Source organism: Hemicordylus capensis, chromosome 1 (genome assembly GCF_027244095.1).
Source record: "Hemicordylus capensis ecotype Gifberg chromosome 1, rHemCap1.1.pri, whole genome shotgun sequence".
NCBI classification, from domain to species: domain Eukaryota; kingdom Metazoa; phylum Chordata; class Lepidosauria; order Squamata; family Cordylidae; genus Hemicordylus; species Hemicordylus capensis.
In genome coordinates, this window is record NC_069657.1 from 138234873 (window position 1) to 138254068 (window position 19196).

A 19196-nucleotide genomic window follows, 5' to 3' on the forward strand; every position below is an offset into this window, starting at 1 on the left:
GTAACATGTCAAATTATTTTTAAAAGAACAGGATCTTCCTTATTGTGCTTGAGAAGAAAGTGTATGCCTTATGAGTTCCTGGGAGCTTTCCCACTAATGTTAGTAGTGAAAAGCTAATGGTTGAACTCAGCTAAGTAAGATGTACAACTTCCTCCCAGTTACCATCCTGAGTAATTTTTCTTTTAATAGGTTTTGAGATGGGCAGTATAGAATTTCATTTATTTTAATGTGACAGAAGGCTACTCCAATTTCCATCTACATAGTTATTAGAATCTAACACAAAATGGGCAGAATCCTAACTATGCTTCCCAAGACTCAGTCCCATTAAAACCGATGGAGCTTGAACACTAATTTTGCTATAAGCTGTAATACCTGTAAAATAAAAATAAGCAGTTATTTTAAAAAAAAAAATCAGTCATGACTGTCTCCTTTATTTCCAATGGTACTTAGTCATGACTAACTTAGACTGGTTCCTGCCCATTATCTTGACTGAATATGCCAATCGCTTGCTATAACTTTCAAACAGTTAAAACGAATAATGAACCATCTTGCCTGTGGGTGGTGCAGCGGAGGGAGGGGGACAACAAAGAAGGATGGCCTATTTCTGCCCAAGTAGCCATATTGATAAGGGAAGTGATTTTCAGACTTTCTACCATTGGGGAACCCTTTTCATGTTGATTTGTTGGCTGAGGAACCCCTGTACACTGTAGAAGATTCTGAGGCACCTTCTAAAGTGGAGAGTCAACTCATGTAGTACACAGGCCAGGCCTAAGGGCCTCATCATTCCCTATGTGAATTAAGAACACACCCACAATCTCCAGCAGCTGTACATGGGGGCAGTAGGGGCAGATTAGTACTGGTGGGCAAGTTGTCCTGAGCCTTTAATTGAGGAACTCCCAATGAGCATCCAAGAATCTCCAGGATTTCTAAAGACCACTGTTTGAAAATCTCTGGACTAGAACAGTGCATATCTTAGTTCGGGTTTTATATTAATCAAAGCGGCAAACATTTGTGTCTTAATGGTATAAGACAGCAAAAGCTTCCCCTAAGTTTCCGCAATGAATTATTTTACTTGGCTGGAATTTCCGAGGTATAGGAAAGCTTTTACCTTGGTTCGTTGCCACTGCTTACCCTCAGAGGTCCTATAAGGGCGTTACAGAGGGGTTCCACTTGCTGATAGATTTTGCCCTTGTGGGCTGGATCAGGTCGAAACTATTGAACATGTTTTATTATTCTGCCTGTTAAGCATATTCGTGAATCTTTCATCACACCTTTGTTATGTAAATTCCCTGGTCAGAAGCAATTGTATAGTTCCTTGTTGCTTTCGGACTCAGAGTTTGTAATTAAATCTAATGTTGCTAAATTCTGTGCTGCCTCCATAAATATACATCACTGGATGGTTAATAAGGAAATTGTATTGTTTTAATTTTTATTATTACTGTTTCCAATATTGTTAAAAATTTTAATTAATTTTAATTTTAACTGTTTTAATCATATATACTCTACTTACTGCTGTATAACTATAATCTTTTTATTTTGTTTTGGCTTGTGGCCATAACATTAAAGATTCTGATTCTGATTTCCCCCCGAAAACCACTAACGCCCTGCAGCAGCAAGTTTTGGTGGCCTTTACAACTGCTTTATATTGTCTAATCCAGGGATTCTCAAACTTGGGTCCTCAGGTGTTATTGGACTTCAACTCCCATAATCCCCAGCCTCAGTGGCCTTTGGTTGGGGATTATGGGAGTTGAAGTCCAATAACACCTGAGGACCCAAGTTTGAGAATCACTGGTCTAATCTATTCAAACACATTATTCATACAAATGCCCACTAAGTTGGTGATGTCTGCTAGCTATACTTACCACAGTGGTAAACTGTGGTAAAGCAACGTGTAAAATATACAGTGTCTGAAAATTGCTTCTCTTTAATGAGATTAATTAATATTAATTTTGAGATTAATTAATATTAGTGGGGTCTGAGGGCATGAGAATCAGTCATCTTGCTGAAGCAAAGCAAATCTAGGTCTGGTCAATGCCTGGATAGGCAACTACCTAGAAACCCTAAGTATGCTGCCTTAAATTCCATGATGAAAGAAAGGGGGATATAAATGTAATAAAATAATTAGCCCCCAAACTGTCTTATCTTTTTCCATTTCTCCTCTCTCAAAAAAAAATTTTTTTACATCATCAGCCTGAGATAACCTGCTGTGCAGACACACTGTTAAAGTACCCACACTCCACAAGCTAACTCCCCCACTGCTCCAATCTGAACCGTTGCTGGAGTTCAGGACACAGTTGCTTCCTTTAAGCTTATAGCAGGCCTTTTGAAACAAATAATATATCTCTATTATCATAACAAAGAGCTTTGGAGTAGAACATATCAATCTCCACCAATACCGAGAGGTGTACATGAATCCATTCTGAGAGCATTCTGGGGATGGCATCATCCCACCGTTTCCAAAAGAGATTTATCTCTTAGAGCTACAAACCCTATAGTTGCTCCTGAAGGTCCCTGATGGGATAGTTTACTGAGTTAATGAAAAATGTTATTGGAATTTTAAGGATTCAGGCAGTTTGCTCTATTCATGATTTTCTAATATTTTATCACCTACTGTCCAATTTATTCCTTTTATCACTGCTATCCCTGAAATTTTGACCAAGGTAGAACTGCCCAATTGAAATAGATGGGGAAATGTTTTGCATTCAGAAGATCCCAGATTTAATTTCCAGAATAGTCAGTTTAAATTGTTTTAGGTCAGAACTGAAAAAGATCTCTGCCTGAGGTCTTGGAGATTTGCTGTCAGTCAGAGTAGACTGTACTAGGCTAGAAGGATCAGTTATCTGATTCAGTATAAAACAGCTTCATATGCATGAAATTCATTTGATCCGCTCACTCACAACCATTTCCCCCCTTAATAATACTATTTGTGCTATATGAATATATACTGTGTATAGTGTGTGTGTATATGTGTGTGTGTGCGCGCGCACACACACACACACACACACTGTGTCCTATGTCCAGTAATATGGTCAGTTAGCAAGCCGCAGTTTAAGAGGGATGTAGTTAAGGAAACTAACAGGTTCAGAGAAGGACAAAAAAGATGAGAAAAGATGGGAAGGAACTGGGCGAACATTTAGCCTGAAAAAGAGAAAACTGGGAGGGGGGGATAAGGGTTATCACACAGAAAAGAGCACTTGTCCTTTGCTGCCCAGAAGACAGAACCAGGACTAATGGTTTTAAATTACAGAAGGGTAGATTGTGGCCAAATCTACCCCTGGTAGATTTGGTAGGATAAGTTTCTTAATGGGAAGAGCAGTTCGATAATGGACCAATTACTTGTGGTGTGGGAGCTCTCCTTTACTGGAGGTCTTCAAGCACAGGCTACAACCCTCTGTTGGAGGTGCTCTCTGGATTTCCTGCTTTGAGCGGGTGGGGGGAGCACAAGATAGGCTACAAGGCTCTCTCCAACTCTATAATCTAGCGTTAATTAAAATTGGTGGTTTAAACGTCCTTTTTAAGCAGATTTATTTAAACTGATTTTTAAAAAATCATAAAGAACCTAGGTCAAAGATATCATCATGAATATTAATCATAACTTCTAATTATATTTCATCAACATGTTATTTTTAATTTTATTTAGCAAATTTATTGACTGCCTGACTTCCTTAGACTCGAGGTGGTTAACAGCAGTCTATGGGGAAGAGAGATAACAGACCTGATCAATCCTATTCTGCAGGTGATGTACATGCAGCGGACACACACGTGCGCGCACACACGCACACACGCACACACACACAGTCCCTTGCTCCCCCACTCAAGAGTACAAAGACAAAGAAAGTCAATAAATGAATAGAGGACTTGGGGGTGATGGAGCAGATCTGAGCAAGGAGGTGGTGTCTGGATATAAATGCACGGGATGGGAAGGGGAGGGGGAAGGAATAGAAAGTGAAACCAAAAGTGAACAGAATATATCCATGCAGAACATATCCATGAATCTTTCCCCTCATTTTTCAATGGAATGTATCCTCCATTGCTCCATTGTTGAAGGGAAGCACCTATAATGGCAGCAGGCCACAAAAAAGACCCCATTTGGGAATAATTTAATGAAGTTCCTGTACCTGTGGGCAAGAAAGGCATGCACGCAAAATGCAAAACAGTGCAATAATGAAATGCAAGGCCTAGTTGCCTGAATGAAACAACATTAAGAGAAGTGTGCACCTATTATAGTGTGTACCTACCTTATAAAAATGAAGCCTACATCTATCTCTGAATATGTATTAAGGTTATATTAGACAACAAAAATATATTTTATAGAAAATGATGATTAAACAGAATCTTCCCGAGTAGTAGTTTAAATTGTGATTCAAATCATTAAAATAGAGTCCTTCTGTGAAGTGATTTAAATTGTGATTGAAATTGATTTGATTTAAATCAAACCAACCCTGCTATGATCCTATACAGTATGTGCAGTTCTGCTTATTTCACACCTATTCCGGAGAAGTAGTGAAGGGAGGAATCTGTGTCAAACCAAACATATCCTTGATGCAACTGCCTATACATTAATTTCAGAAACCCAGATTCATTGGAGATGAATTTAGATATGCTTATTATTGAATTACCTGGGACCTTTGTGCAATATTCTGAAACAATGCTAATGTTTTAGATCACTTCTGCTCACATCTATTTCGCTCCCTATCTGTTTTCAAATGCTACATCTATAGCAAATCCCTTGGTTAAGAGATTTTTAAAATTATCTTAAATTGCACCCCCAAGAATACTGCTCCATGTACAGCTCCTCTGGGGGCTGCGTGTTTGTTAATACCATACATCTGTTTGCCACATAAAGCTCCTCCCCTCCCTTCTGATGTCCAAAACCTGCCCCCACAAGTACTAACATCTATTTCTCCGGCATGTCTCACTCTGGCCAAAATAGCACAATCTCCCCACTGCATCTAATTTTTGGCTAGAAAGGAAGAACACAGTCACAGTCTATACACACACAAGACCTTTGCGAGCAAAAGATATGCTTGCTTACAGAGGTTGGCAACATCTTACTGAAACGCTGCACAGGCAGATGAGACTGAAGGCAGCATACTGGGAATGGCACTAAAATGCACAACATGGATCTCCTTCAGATCCTTCACAGTGACAAGAGGCAAACAACTCTCAATGAAGACTCACCTCCTGGTTGTAGATCTGCAGCACTTTGAGGATAGTATCTTGTTCCCCACTTTCGACAGTCTCTAGCACAGTCCGGAGCGCCATTGCTCCACAGATGGAGGTGGGCTGGAGTGCTGTCAAGCGCAGCAGGAGGCTTTGCAGTCTGGCTGGATAATTACAGATGCGCAGGGGCCTGGTTGTCACACAGCTGAGAGGGAGGGAAGCAAGCGAGACTGCTCACTCCAGTGCACAGAGCAGATGGATGATCCTAGTAAAACCAGCCAGTAGCTCACTCACCCGCTCACGCTAATCCTCTTCCCCTCTCCCTTCTCTGAGCTTTTCAGTGTTGAATAAATGCCCTCCTGGCAAAGCACCTAGCAAGCCTCCCCATCCCCCAGCCTAAGGATTACCTCAGAACAGATAACTGCATGCAGCAGCTCCCTGAAATAGCCTTCCTCCTCCTCCTCCTCCTCCTCCATCAATTGTCCTGATTTCTGTCACTGCACAGAAAACCACAGAAATGTCCCAGTGGAATAAAAAGGTTGCTATAGATAAACACACACTTTGTTAAGGTAGCAAAATCCTTTTCAGATGTAGATGAAAGGGAACTGGGGAAGACAGAGAATCTAGTAGAAAGGTGCACTCAGATTTGAAGACCACCTAAATTGATTGACATCTTCAATCCAAATGTCTGATCCATTTACAAAACAGGTTGCTGGGGAAGAGGGACACAAAACACTGGCCTTTGTCCTCTGCCACTTCTGATCCTGAACTCGGATGTCAATGTTTCCTCTGCATCACCATGCTGAACATACTATGTGCATGCAAAACAGCCCCTACAAGGTAACTAAGATTTGATTTATTTATTTATTTATTTATTTACACAGTCAGACAGGTGTTATTGACTGGTTTGTTTTATCCAGACATCAAGTCCCTCCCAAGGACCTGGGATGGCTGAATTTTATTGTCAATGTTGTTGCTGTTGTTATAGATATCGTCGCAGAATATAGGCTGTTCCCAGTAAAGTTGCTTTTTGTAATTGGCTGATGGTGATTTCTGTGGCCCCTATTATTATTATTATTTTGATTTCTATACTGCCCTTCCAAAAATAGCTCAGGGTGGTTGACAAGAGACTGGCAGCTGTTTAAAGGGGCACAGCCATGTTTGTTTCCCTCCTGCAGTCATTCTAATCACAATACAGGACGTGACAAGCAGTAGAGTCCAGGCATGAGAAATCATCAGGCTGCATGCACAAGATGGAACAGGAGTAAAAAACCTCCATCCCTAGCCCACCCCACACCCCGAGTGCTCAGCTTTCTAATCTAGAGCTCAAGAGGATCCTCCTGTATATAGAATCTGGCCTGAATAACCAGGAAAGGCTGGACATGATGTATGCCTCCCGCCTGGAGTTGCAAGCCTTGCACAAGCCAGAATGGCAAAGCCTGACAACAGTCCTAAGATATCTCAAGTTGTACTGTCTAAGAGTTATGTCTCACTTTAGAAGGTGTCTGCCCTTCACACTTTACAGAGAAGATCACCAGTGTAACTCCACTACCACATAAAGCAGTTCTAGGATACATACATACAGTAATTAGATACATGTTTACATGTAAATAATTAACTGCTTGCCACGACTTCTTTCCAAGCTGCTAAAAAATACATCACCAAACAATTTCTAAATAAAGAAATAAAGAACAATATCTCTATGACTGGATACAAGTATTGTCAATTCTCGCAAAGCATGATCAGTCTTGGGCCAAACTGGGAAATGCCTCATCTCATAAGAATTTAGCTCTCTTTTAAAACAGAATGTAACCAGACCCCCTAAGTGAAGGTTGGGCGAGGAGGAAGAAGAGTCTGAAAAGCATAAGAAGAGTTATTACAAACAAATAATACAATAATAAGCAGTCTTCTTTGCATCTGTTAGTTACATGTAACTAACTACATGTAACTAACTGCTTGCAAATTGAGTTGGACCAGGGTCCATATCACTAGATCCTGGAACACTGTTGGGTTTTAGAGAAACTATCTGATCCACATTTAGTAACATTCCAGAAAATTCTGAAGAAATCAGATCACCCAGCTTCACCTGATCAGGGGATAATGATAGAAACACTCTACCAATTTTCTAGAGCTTGGCCTTGCTCTAGACAAAAAGATGAAAGTGACAGAAGTTCTCACTGTTACATTAGCGTCTGTTAAGTTCAGAAAAACTGTCCCCATTGTTCATCTTAAATGCTTGGGTTTCATCTTGTTTCTACCTGCCTAATCCATCCCAAACAAGTCCTGACCAACACACATGTAAACTCATTTCTTTCATTTGGCTTGGATTTGAGTCCAGATAGTAGCAGAATAGGAACTCCGGGTCTAATCCAAAATCCACCCAGTGGAAAAATTTGCATTAACCAGCAATTCTGGATTGGGGTCTCAACGTTTTCACTACAGTTATTAAGCCAGACCAACACTAAGCAGCTCCATGGAGCTCTATGGAGGTAGGGAACAAGAGGGCCCAAGAAACAGACCAACTCTCTCTACAGTGTTCCATTTTATTTAATTGCAACTGGGGAAGTGGGCTAATAGGGGAGCTTCACTGTCCTGTTTTAATATTTCCCAAGTTACATCTTATAATATTTCTCTAACTTATTTTTAAAACCACACCATCACTTTGGGCATGTTCATCCCAAGTTTCACCATGACCCACTGCTAGATGGGTCACTGAGATCACTTGTAACAGCTGCAAGTTGGCACACTGTTGCTCAACTCATATTAGGAAGGTCTGCATTTGAGGGGCAAACAATGTTTATGCCCGATGTTTATGATTCATAAAGACAATCAGGTTGCCAAACAGCATAACCCATTTGCCACAAAGTAAAATCTGGGCTAAAAAACAAGGCACAAAATAATTGTGTGAATCATATCTATTTCTGGAAAAGTTGGAAATGTTATTATCCTTATGGACACATAACCAGAGAACAGGTCTTGTGGTAAAACAAAGTGTGCCGTCAAGTCAGTGTCAATTCCTGGAGACCACAGAGCCCTGTGGTTGTCTTTGGTAGAATACAGGAGGGGTGTACCATTGCCATCTCCAGCATAGTATGAGATGATGCCTTTCAGCATCTTCCTATATCACTGCTGCCTGATATAGGTGATATAATCATAATCTGGGAAACATACCAGCGGGGATTTGAACTGGCAACCTCTGCCATTAGGTGGCTTATTGGTCTTGTGGTAGCAAGCATGAATTGTCCCCTTTGCTAAGCAGAGCCTGCCTGCTTAGGCAGGCCCCTTAGATTGCATTTGAATGGGAGACTACATGTGAGTACTGTAAAATATTCCCCTTAGGGGATGGGGCCACTCTGTGAAGAGCACATGCATGTTTACATGTAGAAGGTTTCTGGTTCCCTCCCTGACATCTCCAAGATAGGGCTGAGAGGACTCCACCTACCTTGGAGAAGCTGCTGCCAGTCTGTGTAGACAATACTGAGCTAGATGGACCAATGGTCGGACTGTTAAATGGTCTAAACATATGGCAGCTGCCTGTGTTCCCATGTAAGAGTGGAATATAAATACTGGCTATATTCCTAAGAGGAAGGTATCAGCAGGTACATCAGTTTCACAAAAATCTGGAGAGGGAGTAACCTAAGGAAACAAAAAAAGCCCTCAAACTGCCCAAGTGTAACTCAATGGAACAGAATGTTTGCAGACTCAGAGGGTACTTAGCAGAAAACCAGGTGGGTGGAGCTAATGGAACTCAGGGGCAAGGGTGGGAAAGAAGGTCTTGAACAAAAAGAGTGGGAAGTATCTCAGCTTGAAGAATGCTCCCTCAGGACAGTCACAACAGGATGAAAAGGAACTGGGATTCAGCATCAGTACCCACACTCACACACACAAACTAGAAAGCAGGGCGGCGGCGGCACTCAGGGGGGGATGCATATGAAAACTCAAGTTACAGTAGGAACTCCTGCCTTTGTTGCTAACTTCTGTTTCCCCCCCACCATGCTCAAACAGAGGCTCCGATAATATATGAACACCAGGAATATACTGCAACATTTTGTTATGGTCCATACTTGTTGGCCCCTAATTGCAAAATGCACTATATATCTTCCACATATCATGTAGTTAAATACTGAGGTTATCCAAACTGGGGACAGGGAACCATCTCATTTATTTTTGTGTGTAAACCACTTAGAGAGCTTTTGTTAAAGAGCAGTATATAAATATTTATGTTAGTAGCAGTAGGCTATTTTCATTGGACCTGCCTAAATGTATTAAATAAATATACGTATGTTTGTCATCTTACATTTTGTATTGACTGCTACAACACAAAAGCCCAGGTTGTATTAAAGAATGTCAACTTCCATCAATGGAAGCAAGCATATCAACAAATGATAATTTACCAAAGGATAAGGCTACTATCCAAATTAATTATATGAATAGTAGTTTGTGAAACAAGATCACTTTTTGTAGTTGCGATAGTCTTTAAAAAAAAAAAAGAGTACGGCACTTAGGAAAGAGATAGCCCTTCAAATAAGATTCAAGTGTGGGAGAATAATCACCCATATGTAGCTTCCATTTTATCCACAGTTCCACATCTGTGTATGAGGATAATACTTTGTCATTTAGCAATAACCACATTAGTGTGTTTTTCATCCACCCAACACAAAAAATTTCCAATTTTTTTTAATTCATCAAAATGTTCATTCCTACATTAACAGAACATACAAATCCTCATATACAAACCTGTACATATGAAAATATAAGACTGAAATCAGATGGGTTTTTGTTCAGCCAGACCATTTCTACATAATCAGCTAAGTTAATCTTTCAAAATACATCAGAACCTACTGCCATCCAAATCCCTTTGGAAAGCATCCACAGGCTAGAGAAAAAAGGTCAATTTTCCATTCAGCCTGCCCTATGCCAGCATACTAATGCTACGATTAAAAAAACAAACAACTTTCTGCAACCATGGTTAAAAGAAGTTATATTATCAGAGCTTTCCTAAGCAAAATCCTCCCCCCACTAGTACTACCTAGTGTACCATTCCCCTTAATTAAATCAGAAACTTTAAAAACCAAACCAATCAGTAATTAAAATATTAGCAAGGGGAAGAAAAATGTTACCTTCTTTTTAGTTCCACAGGCTTTTGTATGTGCAGCTTTCAATCAGGCTTCCTGCTTCATTTCCTGAATGCAGCAACGCTCCCGCTCTCCTTCCCCCAACCCTCCAAATGCAGTTTTCAGGAGGAGCATGTAGCTTTGTTGTCGGTATGCTGGGAAATCCTGCTAACAGAAAAAGCAGAAGGAATCACAATGCTGCGGGGTTACTCGTCCTGAGACAGGAGCAGAAAAAGAACTGGCCCCTTGGGAGTTCCGCCTCTCCCACAACTCTGCTAGTGCTCTGCCCCAGGCTGACAAGACGAAGACGAGAAAACCACACGGAAGTGAGCAATGAGGGCACTGGGAGACTAATCGGCGGCACTCAACTCTTCTTGACCTTGCTTCCGAGAAAACAGTCCAAAACGGCAAACCAGCATCAAATATAGGACACCCCAAAGGGCAGAAGACATGGAGATGTACCGCTGGATCTTGTTTTAATCTCGGAGAGTTACTAAAATCCTCCAACCATTTTAATTAAGAAAATAAGGTTATCTTCGATTCCAGCTGTTTTGATACTTCCATGACAAAAACAACACACCCAATTCTTCTGTAAAAGGCATTTCTACAAATATATGCACCTCTCCTCCAGATTAATGAATCACATGTTTACATATATTCATTCTGAAGTAAGTCCTCCTGAGATTTTGCTCTCTTGTGTTCAGGATTGCAACCTAAATCCCATTTACTTCTAAGGAATATAAGCATCCTTTGTGCAGGATTGCACTTGAGTCTCGATTTTTCTCTTGATGTCATATGCTTTAAGTTAATGTATTTAACACCCCACCCCACCCACCCCAAAAAAACACCATGGAAAGGTATGGCTGTAACACATACAGCTTCTATTATTGTTAATGGGTCATTCCTTTTACTTGTCTCCAGTGGTGCTCTGAGCTTCTTGCTCCCCTGGGGTAAAATAAGTACTTTCATCTGCCCAGTGTTGGGACATATGCAGCAGCTATGTAAAATGTGGATGTATGGGGCACTAAAAAGATTCTATGGTCAGCATTCCCGTATCGGTCAGGAAGAGATGGTGAGCGGAAGGTGGGGCAGGGTTGCCATCTTTTTTCTTCCCCCTGGCTGGTTGTGCTCCATATATTTTAACCAGCTGTGTGACAGGCAGGAATTCGACCACTGCAGCTTTCCCTTCACAATAAAAAGGCAGTAACGCATCGTTCGATTTTCTGCCTATCATACGGTTGTTAAAAGCAGATTAAAGGATCCATACTAAGCGGGGAAGGGGAGAGACCACCTTCCCCTCCCCGCAATCTTCAGTACAGAAAAGGGGGAGGCGGAGTAGTCAGCCTTTGAACCAGCCCCTCTAGCTTCTTTCCCGTGAGCAGCAGTTTGGTCTGCAGTATCGCGCAAGGGAGGGTGTGACAGGCTTTAGGCTCTCTCTGCCATGAAGAGCTTCACCCGCATTTATGCATCTCAAACCTCCGTTGAGGGCACAGGAGCAAGCCGGGCATGTGCCCAGCAGCTGCAGGGGATGGGCAAACTTGGTCCTCCAGCTGTTGTTAAACTACAACTCCCGCCGTCTGCGGGCGGCCACTGTGGCTGGGGATGATGGGAGTTGTAGTTTATGAAATCCAGACCCAATCCAAGGCATTTTAATGCCTGAAGGGTTACATTCAGATCTTACCCACCCGCTTAACGGGGGCAAGATCCAGTCTTTTTGAACAAGCCCCACCAAAACAAATGGGGAGCTGCGCAATAATCAGCCGCTGCCTCAACAGGACCCAAATCTTTGGCCCTGTGGCGGCCGCATCGGCCCCCAGTGGCAGGGCCTTGCCGGCAACGGGAGCCTCTCTCTCGGCTGCCTAGCATGGCAGACAGCGCCCCTTCATTGATCCCCCGCAGCAACACTGGCGCCGGAGCAGAGGAAGCCCTGAGCGCCAGCAACAACACCAGAAGACGCCCGGCCGCCAGTCCTGCGTGCCTTCTTTGCCAGCAGAGGGGCGGGCCGAGCGCCCCTGACGCCGCCGCGAGCCAGCATTCCCTCCTCCCCCGCGTCGCCGAGAGAGGCGGCTGGTGCTCCGCCCCCGCAAGGGCGGAGTGAGAGACACCGAGGCCGGAAGCAGCCATGGCAGACTGGGGCCGAGGTGAGCCCCCAGAAGGGGGTCCGGGGCCGCGGGGGTGGTGCTGGTGTGGATACCGAGCGAGCGGGACGCGGGGCAGGAGGGCCCGCCCGAGAGAAGGAGGCCCTGTTGCTTTTGCTTCCCCTCCTGCCCCCAGATGGGGCCTCTCTCGTCTCCTGTGCTGCTGATGAGGAAGCAGAGTGGGCACAAAGGAATGCAGGGAAGAGAGGGCTTTCTGCTTCTCGCCAGCTTAGAGTTGCCACCTTTTCTGTGTCGGCGCCGGGGCTCCTGTGCCTTTTAACAGCCGTGGGACAGGTTATTATAGTGCCTGTCACATCTGGTGCTGCCAATTGTGCCTTAAGCTGTTCCTTGAGTCTCTCTCTCTCTCTCCCCTCCCCCGCCCCGGATGTGTTATAATATCAAGCCATTAAAATGTCCAGGGTTGCTCTTCGGTAATCACCTGGAGATTGATGCTGCTTCCTGCAAACTCCAGGGTGATCCTTAGAGAGTTGGCAAACCTAATCACATGGCCACTTGCCCAGGTCGGTGTGAAAGCTGTGCCTGTTGAATTTTTATTTGCCAGGTAGCTGTGAAAGACAAAGCCCTGTGGAGGGAAAGAAAAAAGATGACTACAAATTCTTCATCCTCCTTTCCTCCTGGCACACTGTGTTTCCCACTTGTTCACTTTCTGCCTATGCCCCTGACTTGGGGCATAGTGAAAGGAGACAGTGCTGATTGAAGTTACACCAGAACCAATGAGGTGGTGGTCAGGTGTGCTGTTCAGGGAATTGGACACACAGTCTGTTGGCCTTCCATAATGGTGATGTGAGGACCTTTTTCTAGCACACTTCTTATGTTCCCACCCTGGTGTAACATCAGTACCCTGGTAAGTGGGGAAGTCACTGCGCTTTCAGATTTTGCAAGTTTGTTTGTTGTTAAATTTTTATACTGACTTTCATTAAAATAATCTCACGGCAGTTTAAAAAAACATTTAACACAATCTAAAACCATAAAAACTGGACAATAAGAATTCAAATGGAATATAAAAACACAAATCTAATCAAAAGCTTTAAAAGCATGTACAATATAACCATAAAATACAAAGCAGCTGCAAACAAAACACTCATTTAAAAGCCTGGGTAAAAAGCCAAGATTTTACTTGCTTTCTAAAAACTGTGATGGAGACTGGGGAGCGGATGCCCACCGGGAGAGCATTCCAAAGTCTGGGGGCAATGACTGAGAAGTTGGGAGAAGGTCTGCAAAGAAGCCCATCTTATTTCGATTCATTATGTTTAATGACTTCGTATGGCTTTGCAATATGTATAAGTGGCAAGACATTTTCTCTTAATTTCAGGTCAGAACCCAAGTGCTGTGGATGATATGCTAGATGAGGAAAACAAGCGCATGGCAGAAAACCTATCCACTAAAGTCACCAGGCTAAAATCGGTATGTTAATGACTTCATCTGCTTGCTTTTTCATCACTGTGTTACTGTACACTGATAAGTGTTGTTCCCCAGAAGTTTTGAGGTTTAGGTTTTCTAATTTCTGTTTTATTTTACTTATTGTAGCTGGTCATAGAATTTGTGACGGGAGGGGTTATGTTGAAGATATATATTGTTTTTGGGAGAGGTTGGAAGCGTGGTGTAGTGGCGTGGTGTTAGTGGCTAGAGTGCTGGACTAGGACTGGGGAAACCAGAGTTCAAATCCACATTTAGCCATGATACCTGCTGGGTGACTCTGGGCCAGTCACTTCTCTCTCAGCCTAACCTACTTCACAGGGTTGTGGTGAGGAGAAACTTATGTAGTACACCACTCTGGGCTCCTTGGAGGAAGAGCGGGATATAAAATGTAAAATAATAATAATAAAAAAATTAAAAAGCAAATGATGCTCTTTTTCATTTACCTGCAATTCTTATTAGTCTTGTCCAAGATTTTATTTTATTTTTTTATTATTTTTCTTTGCATTTTAAATTTTGTTGGATTTTACAATAGCTTTTACATTCAAATTCCATTCATTTATCTAATTTCTACACATAAGTGAATATTGACTTCCGCTTGCCTATCTGTGAAGTTCACAATAACTATACATATAAACCATTGCTATAATAATTCAAAACATATATACTCCACAATGCTACTAGATTTTACCCAACACAACCTGCTGTTATTACTATATTTTAAACCCTACTGAAAAGTCCATATTAAAAAATTATTCTTTAAGTAAAGCAAAAATCATTCCCAATATTCTTTAAAACATTCCAAATTGTTCTCTCTTATAAGTGCTGTAAGCTTTGCCATCTCAGCATATTCCAAATTTTTTATCAACCAGTCTTCTTTTGGGGGCATTTTAATGTCATTCCATTTTTGTGCCTATACTGTCCTGGCTGCCGTGGTTGCATACATAAAAAATGTTAACTTTCTTCCGGAGAACTCTCTTTCAGTTATTCCCAGCAGGAAGGATTCTGGCCTCTTAAGAAATGTCACTTTGAAGATTTTCTTCAGCTCATTGTATATCATATCCCCAAAGGCCTTTGCCTTCCCACATGACCACCACATATGGAAAAAAGTTCCTTCACATTGTCCACATTTCCAACATTTGTTTGAAACATTTTTATACATTAACGCTAATTTTTTCGGTGACCTATACCACCTATACATCATCTTATAATAATTTTCTTTTAAAGTATAACAACATTCAGTAAACTTTAAATCAGTTTCCCATAATTTTTCCCAAGCAGCCATATCTATATTATGACCCACATCTTGAGCCCATTTTATCATAGTCATTTTGACCACTTCATCTCTTGTATCCTCCAAAAGCAACAACTTATACATCTTAGAGACTAATCTTTCATCATTTTCACTCAACTTCTTCCTTTCCAAGATTTTATTATGTGGTTTCAACAAATGTTCATTTCTGTGTTTTGAATAGCTTGCACTGGACATTGACAAAGATGCTGAAGATCAAAATCACTACCTGGATGGCATGGTGAGGAACTATTTGCTCTCCGTACAAACATTAAGTATACGAATACACCTGATCTAATCAGAGAAAAACTGATTGATATGGAAATAGTCCAGCAGTTTACAATTTCTTATATAGAAGGCACAACCATGTATGGAAAAAATGTGCAAACTTCTGTAGACTTTGACATTTATTGTTAAATATTTGAAGGGCAACTGTGAAAGTGGAATTTAGTTGAGCTGAATTCAATGTCTTTGAAAGTAGTTCCTCTAAAATTGACTTGTTCTTTTAAAATCCATTTTAGTAGATTTAAATACACTCACTACTTCTGAGCCAGCCAAGAGCCCATCCACACAGCTTCCAAAGACTGAGGCTGCACCATGCCTCTGAAGCTACGCATTGGGAATAATGGCAATAGGAGTGCACAATAATGACGCACAGCTTCAAAAGCACAGAACAGCCTTCACCTTTGGAATCTGATTGATCAGGCTGTTGACTGGCTCGGAAGCAGTGAGCATGCACCCCTCTTGGATGGGTGGATTGCTGTGTATCATCTTTGCCCCTGTTGGGGTTTGCAGTATAATTCCCTTTGCTAATAGAGTAAAGGTACCACCTGACATCCAAACGAGTTGTTCAGTAGTACTTCCTAGGAATTACTCTTTAACAACTGCTTAATTTCAGTTCAAGAGTAATTTAGTCTGGGTGTCATCCACTCTTTTTCTTCAATAAACAATGTCTTATTTTACCTTTTTTCTGCCTCAGGATTCTGACTTCATGAGTGTGACAGATCTTCTAACAGGGAGCGTGAAGCGTTTTTCCACTATGACCCGGTCAGGGAGAGACAATCACAAACTCCTGTGTTACGTGTCTACTGGACTAATTGTTGTCTTCTTCATCCTCTATTATTTGGTGACAAGGACTTGAGAGAAATTGTCAGGATCATTACACTAGAATGCTTGTTGAAGGAAAAAAAACTGATAATTGGAAAGTGGGGGGAAATGCTTTGGAAGACTTTCAAATGTGTATCCTGGGAAGGATTGTTCACATGTTCACAGTGGTCCAGAGACTTCTTTATGAACTACAAGTGTCACCTTTCTTGGTGGTTGTGTGTGTGTGTGTGTGTGTGCGTGTGCGTGCGTGTGCGTGTGTTGTTTTTATAAAAAATATACTGTATTTTGTCATTCTCCCTTTGAACGCTTAAATACAGCATAATTCACCTCCTTGTTGAAATGAAGCCTTCATACATTTCCTTAACCACACTGTTGGGCAGGAGGGGAAGCTTGCTGGTGATGTGCTTCCTAGGGTTTGGAGCTCAGCAAGAACATCCTGATGCTCATCTCACAGCAGAGATGTTCCAATGTTCAGTTTATTTGAAGATGTTGCCTAGAGGAATGTGATATTAGGAGGCATACATCCGAGAACTAGTCTAGCTTTGCTGTGGACACTTTCCTTGCAAAACTGTTTAGCTTTAACTCTACTTCTGGAAACATCAGCACTTACACAGTCCTGTATTTACTTGTTACTTTGAGGTCTTGCTTAGTAGTATAGAGATACTTAGAATACTTATAATGAAAGGGGAAAAGACAGCTTGAACAGATGTTATCACTTCTGCTTGCTTTCTACTCAGTGTCCTCGCTGGATTATTTATATTTGTCTGTGGCTATACGCAACCAAATAACAACATCTGTTTTATATCTGAAAGCATTTCATGTATTTAAGGGGTTTCCTTCTGTTTCCAAATTAAACTTTCTGTGGAGTGCTTTATCTGTCATAGCTAGCTCGTAAATAGTTATACCCTTTAATCCAAACACCTCTCAGAAATTACATAACTTTCTCCTTAGGTTTTTTTTAAAAATCAGAGTGTGTGTGTGAAGGAGAGGGAGAGAGAGAGATAGACTAGGCTTTGGCACCCAGAGTGCCAAATAGGTTTGACAGAAAAATTGGAACTAAGCTGGGGTGTGTGGGTGTGTTTATCTCATCTAGTAGCCTAACATTCTGATTTCCCTGAAATTATTTACTGTACAAACAGAAGAATGTAATGATTTGAAAAGAAGAATGTAGTGGCAATCCATTCTGAATCTTGCTTCAATTGGTACACTGCTCTGATTTGGATGCATTTTATCTTGGGTAAATCACTTGTGTTTGTCAATTATTCCACAACCTGTCACTGTAGCAATAGCCTCTTCATGTTGCTTTTTAACTTTAAAATAAAATTAAGCAGGTTTTAAATACTTAACAGTGTATTATCTTCTGCAAGTACATCTGTCCTAAGGATAAATTCTGAAATATTGCAGGTGGTTTCATAGTGAGCTTTGGTCTGCTATGAGATTTGGAAAGCAAATATGTTTGTAGGTACATGCATACAAACAAGAATAATCAAGATAGCTTTTATGACCGCAGCCTTAGTTATTTGCAGTATAGGAGTTGGTGTCTTTACTGCTTGACGATTGCTCACCACTCTTTAGACCAAATTGACATGTTAGTCAGGCTTGTTCAGGATTTATATATAAGTTCTCCTCAACAACAAGAGCAGCTGCTTTAGCTTCTTCTGAATTTGGGACATTTCACACTTTATACAGAATCAAACCTGGGTTTACCATCTGCTCTTCCAGCTATATGGAGCTATAACTTAGCATGGCTCTTAGACAAGTGTTTCTGTATATAGATTTGTTGGCAAACACGTTTGTCACATTCATACCACTTCTTCAGGTGGCACTTAAAACACTTCAGATGTAAACTTCAACATGTAATGTGTGAAATGGTTCTGAGACCACTGACATCCTAAGCAGCCTTTCACCCAGGTATGTTATCAAAAGATGCAGAATTATTTAAATCACTAATTTTCTGATGCCAGGAAGGTATTAAAAACCATATTATTTATCTATATCTGAAGCCAGACTGTGGCACACTGTTGCTGCCTAACTTCACAGAGTAATGTGAGACCTAAACATGTATAATCTTTCAGGGGCCAGTACTGACTTAAAAGCAGTTTGTAGGGGAGGACATTGGATCAGTGTATCAGCAGTGTGCTTACAACAAATTCAGTTATTGTGTGGTAGTGATCAAGTAGGCAGAGAGTAGAGACTTGTAGTCTCATTCTGTGACTTTTTAGAAAGAACCTCTTACAGCCTCAGATGCCAGTCTCTGAAATAGGAATAATCAAGGCCTTGCTTATAGGGAAATGGAAATTAATACAATAAATATGATAAAGTACTTTGGAACTGAAACATGAAATGTGCTAAATGTATATAAAAAATTAAAAGATGCTGAAGAATGGTACCTGGCGCGACCCCTGTTTCCTCATATCAGATACCTTTGTAGGGGGAGGGAACATAAGAACAGCCTTGCTGGATCAGGCACAAGGCCTATCTAGTCCAGCATTCTGTTTCGCACAGTGGCCCACCAGATGCCTCAGGGACACCCACAGACAAGAGATGAAGGCATGTCCTTTCTCCTGCTGTTGCTCCCCTGCAACTGGTATTCAGAGGCATCCTCTCTCCAAATCTGAAGGCAGCCTATAGCCCTCAGACTAGTAGTCATTGATAGACCTGTTCTCCATGGATTTGTCTAAGCCCCTTTTAAAGCCATCCAAGCTGATGACTGTCACCACATCCCATGGCAAAGAATTCCATACATAAATTATGTGCTGTGTGAACTTCCTTTTGTCGGTCCTAAATTTCCTGGCAATCAGTTTCATGGGATGATCCCTAGTTCTAGTGTTTAGAGAAAAATTTCTCTCTATCCACTCAATACCATGCATAATTTTATAGACCTCTATCATGTCTCCCCTTAGGCATTTCCCCCTCTAAACTAAAAAGCCCCAGATGCTGTAGCCT

The 19196-nt window shown here is 41.4% G+C and overlaps 2 protein-coding genes across 7 annotated transcripts in view; one reads left to right on the plus strand and one right to left on the minus strand.

Moving 5' to 3' along the window:
- RIC8A (RIC8 guanine nucleotide exchange factor A) overlaps nucleotides 1-12189 on the minus strand; it is a 46496-nt gene extending 34307 nt beyond the window's left edge. Inside the window, exons 1-4 of one of the 4 annotated variants that reach the window (XM_053279140.1) lie at nucleotides 11963-12189; nucleotides 10284-10442; nucleotides 5571-5660; nucleotides 5182-5368 (exon numbers count right to left, since the gene is read on the minus strand). In XM_053279140.1, the coding sequence (XP_053135115.1) occupies nucleotides 5182-5368; nucleotides 5571-5590 (207 nt within the window). In that variant the 5' untranslated portion in view covers nucleotides 5591-5660; nucleotides 10284-10442; nucleotides 11963-12189. Of the gene's footprint in view, nucleotides 1-5181; nucleotides 5369-5570; nucleotides 5661-10283; nucleotides 11089-11962 lie in introns of those variants that run through there. The other 3 variants (XM_053279150.1, XM_053279161.1, XM_053279169.1) reach the window with 3 other exon arrangements.
- Nucleotides 12190-12249: 60 nt separating this feature from the next.
- BET1L (Bet1 golgi vesicular membrane trafficking protein like) lies at nucleotides 12250-17591 on the plus strand. 3 transcript variants are annotated; one of them, XM_053279204.1, is made up of 4 exons: nucleotides 12250-12418; nucleotides 13749-13840; nucleotides 15328-15384; nucleotides 16123-17591. In XM_053279204.1, exons 1-4 carry the CDS (start codon nucleotides 12400-12402, stop codon nucleotides 16282-16284), a joined length of 330 nt encoding a protein of 109 aa, XP_053135179.1. In that variant the 5' UTR covers nucleotides 12250-12399; the 3' UTR covers nucleotides 16285-17591. The 3 variants fall into 3 exon arrangements, with proteins under 3 accessions (XP_053135179.1, XP_053135188.1, XP_053135198.1); XM_053279213.1 differs by lacking the exon at nucleotides 12250-12418 and adding an exon at nucleotides 12775-12936; XM_053279223.1 differs by lacking the exon at nucleotides 12250-12418 and adding an exon at nucleotides 12972-13280.
- The last annotated feature ends 1605 nt before the right edge of the window (nucleotides 17592-19196 follow it).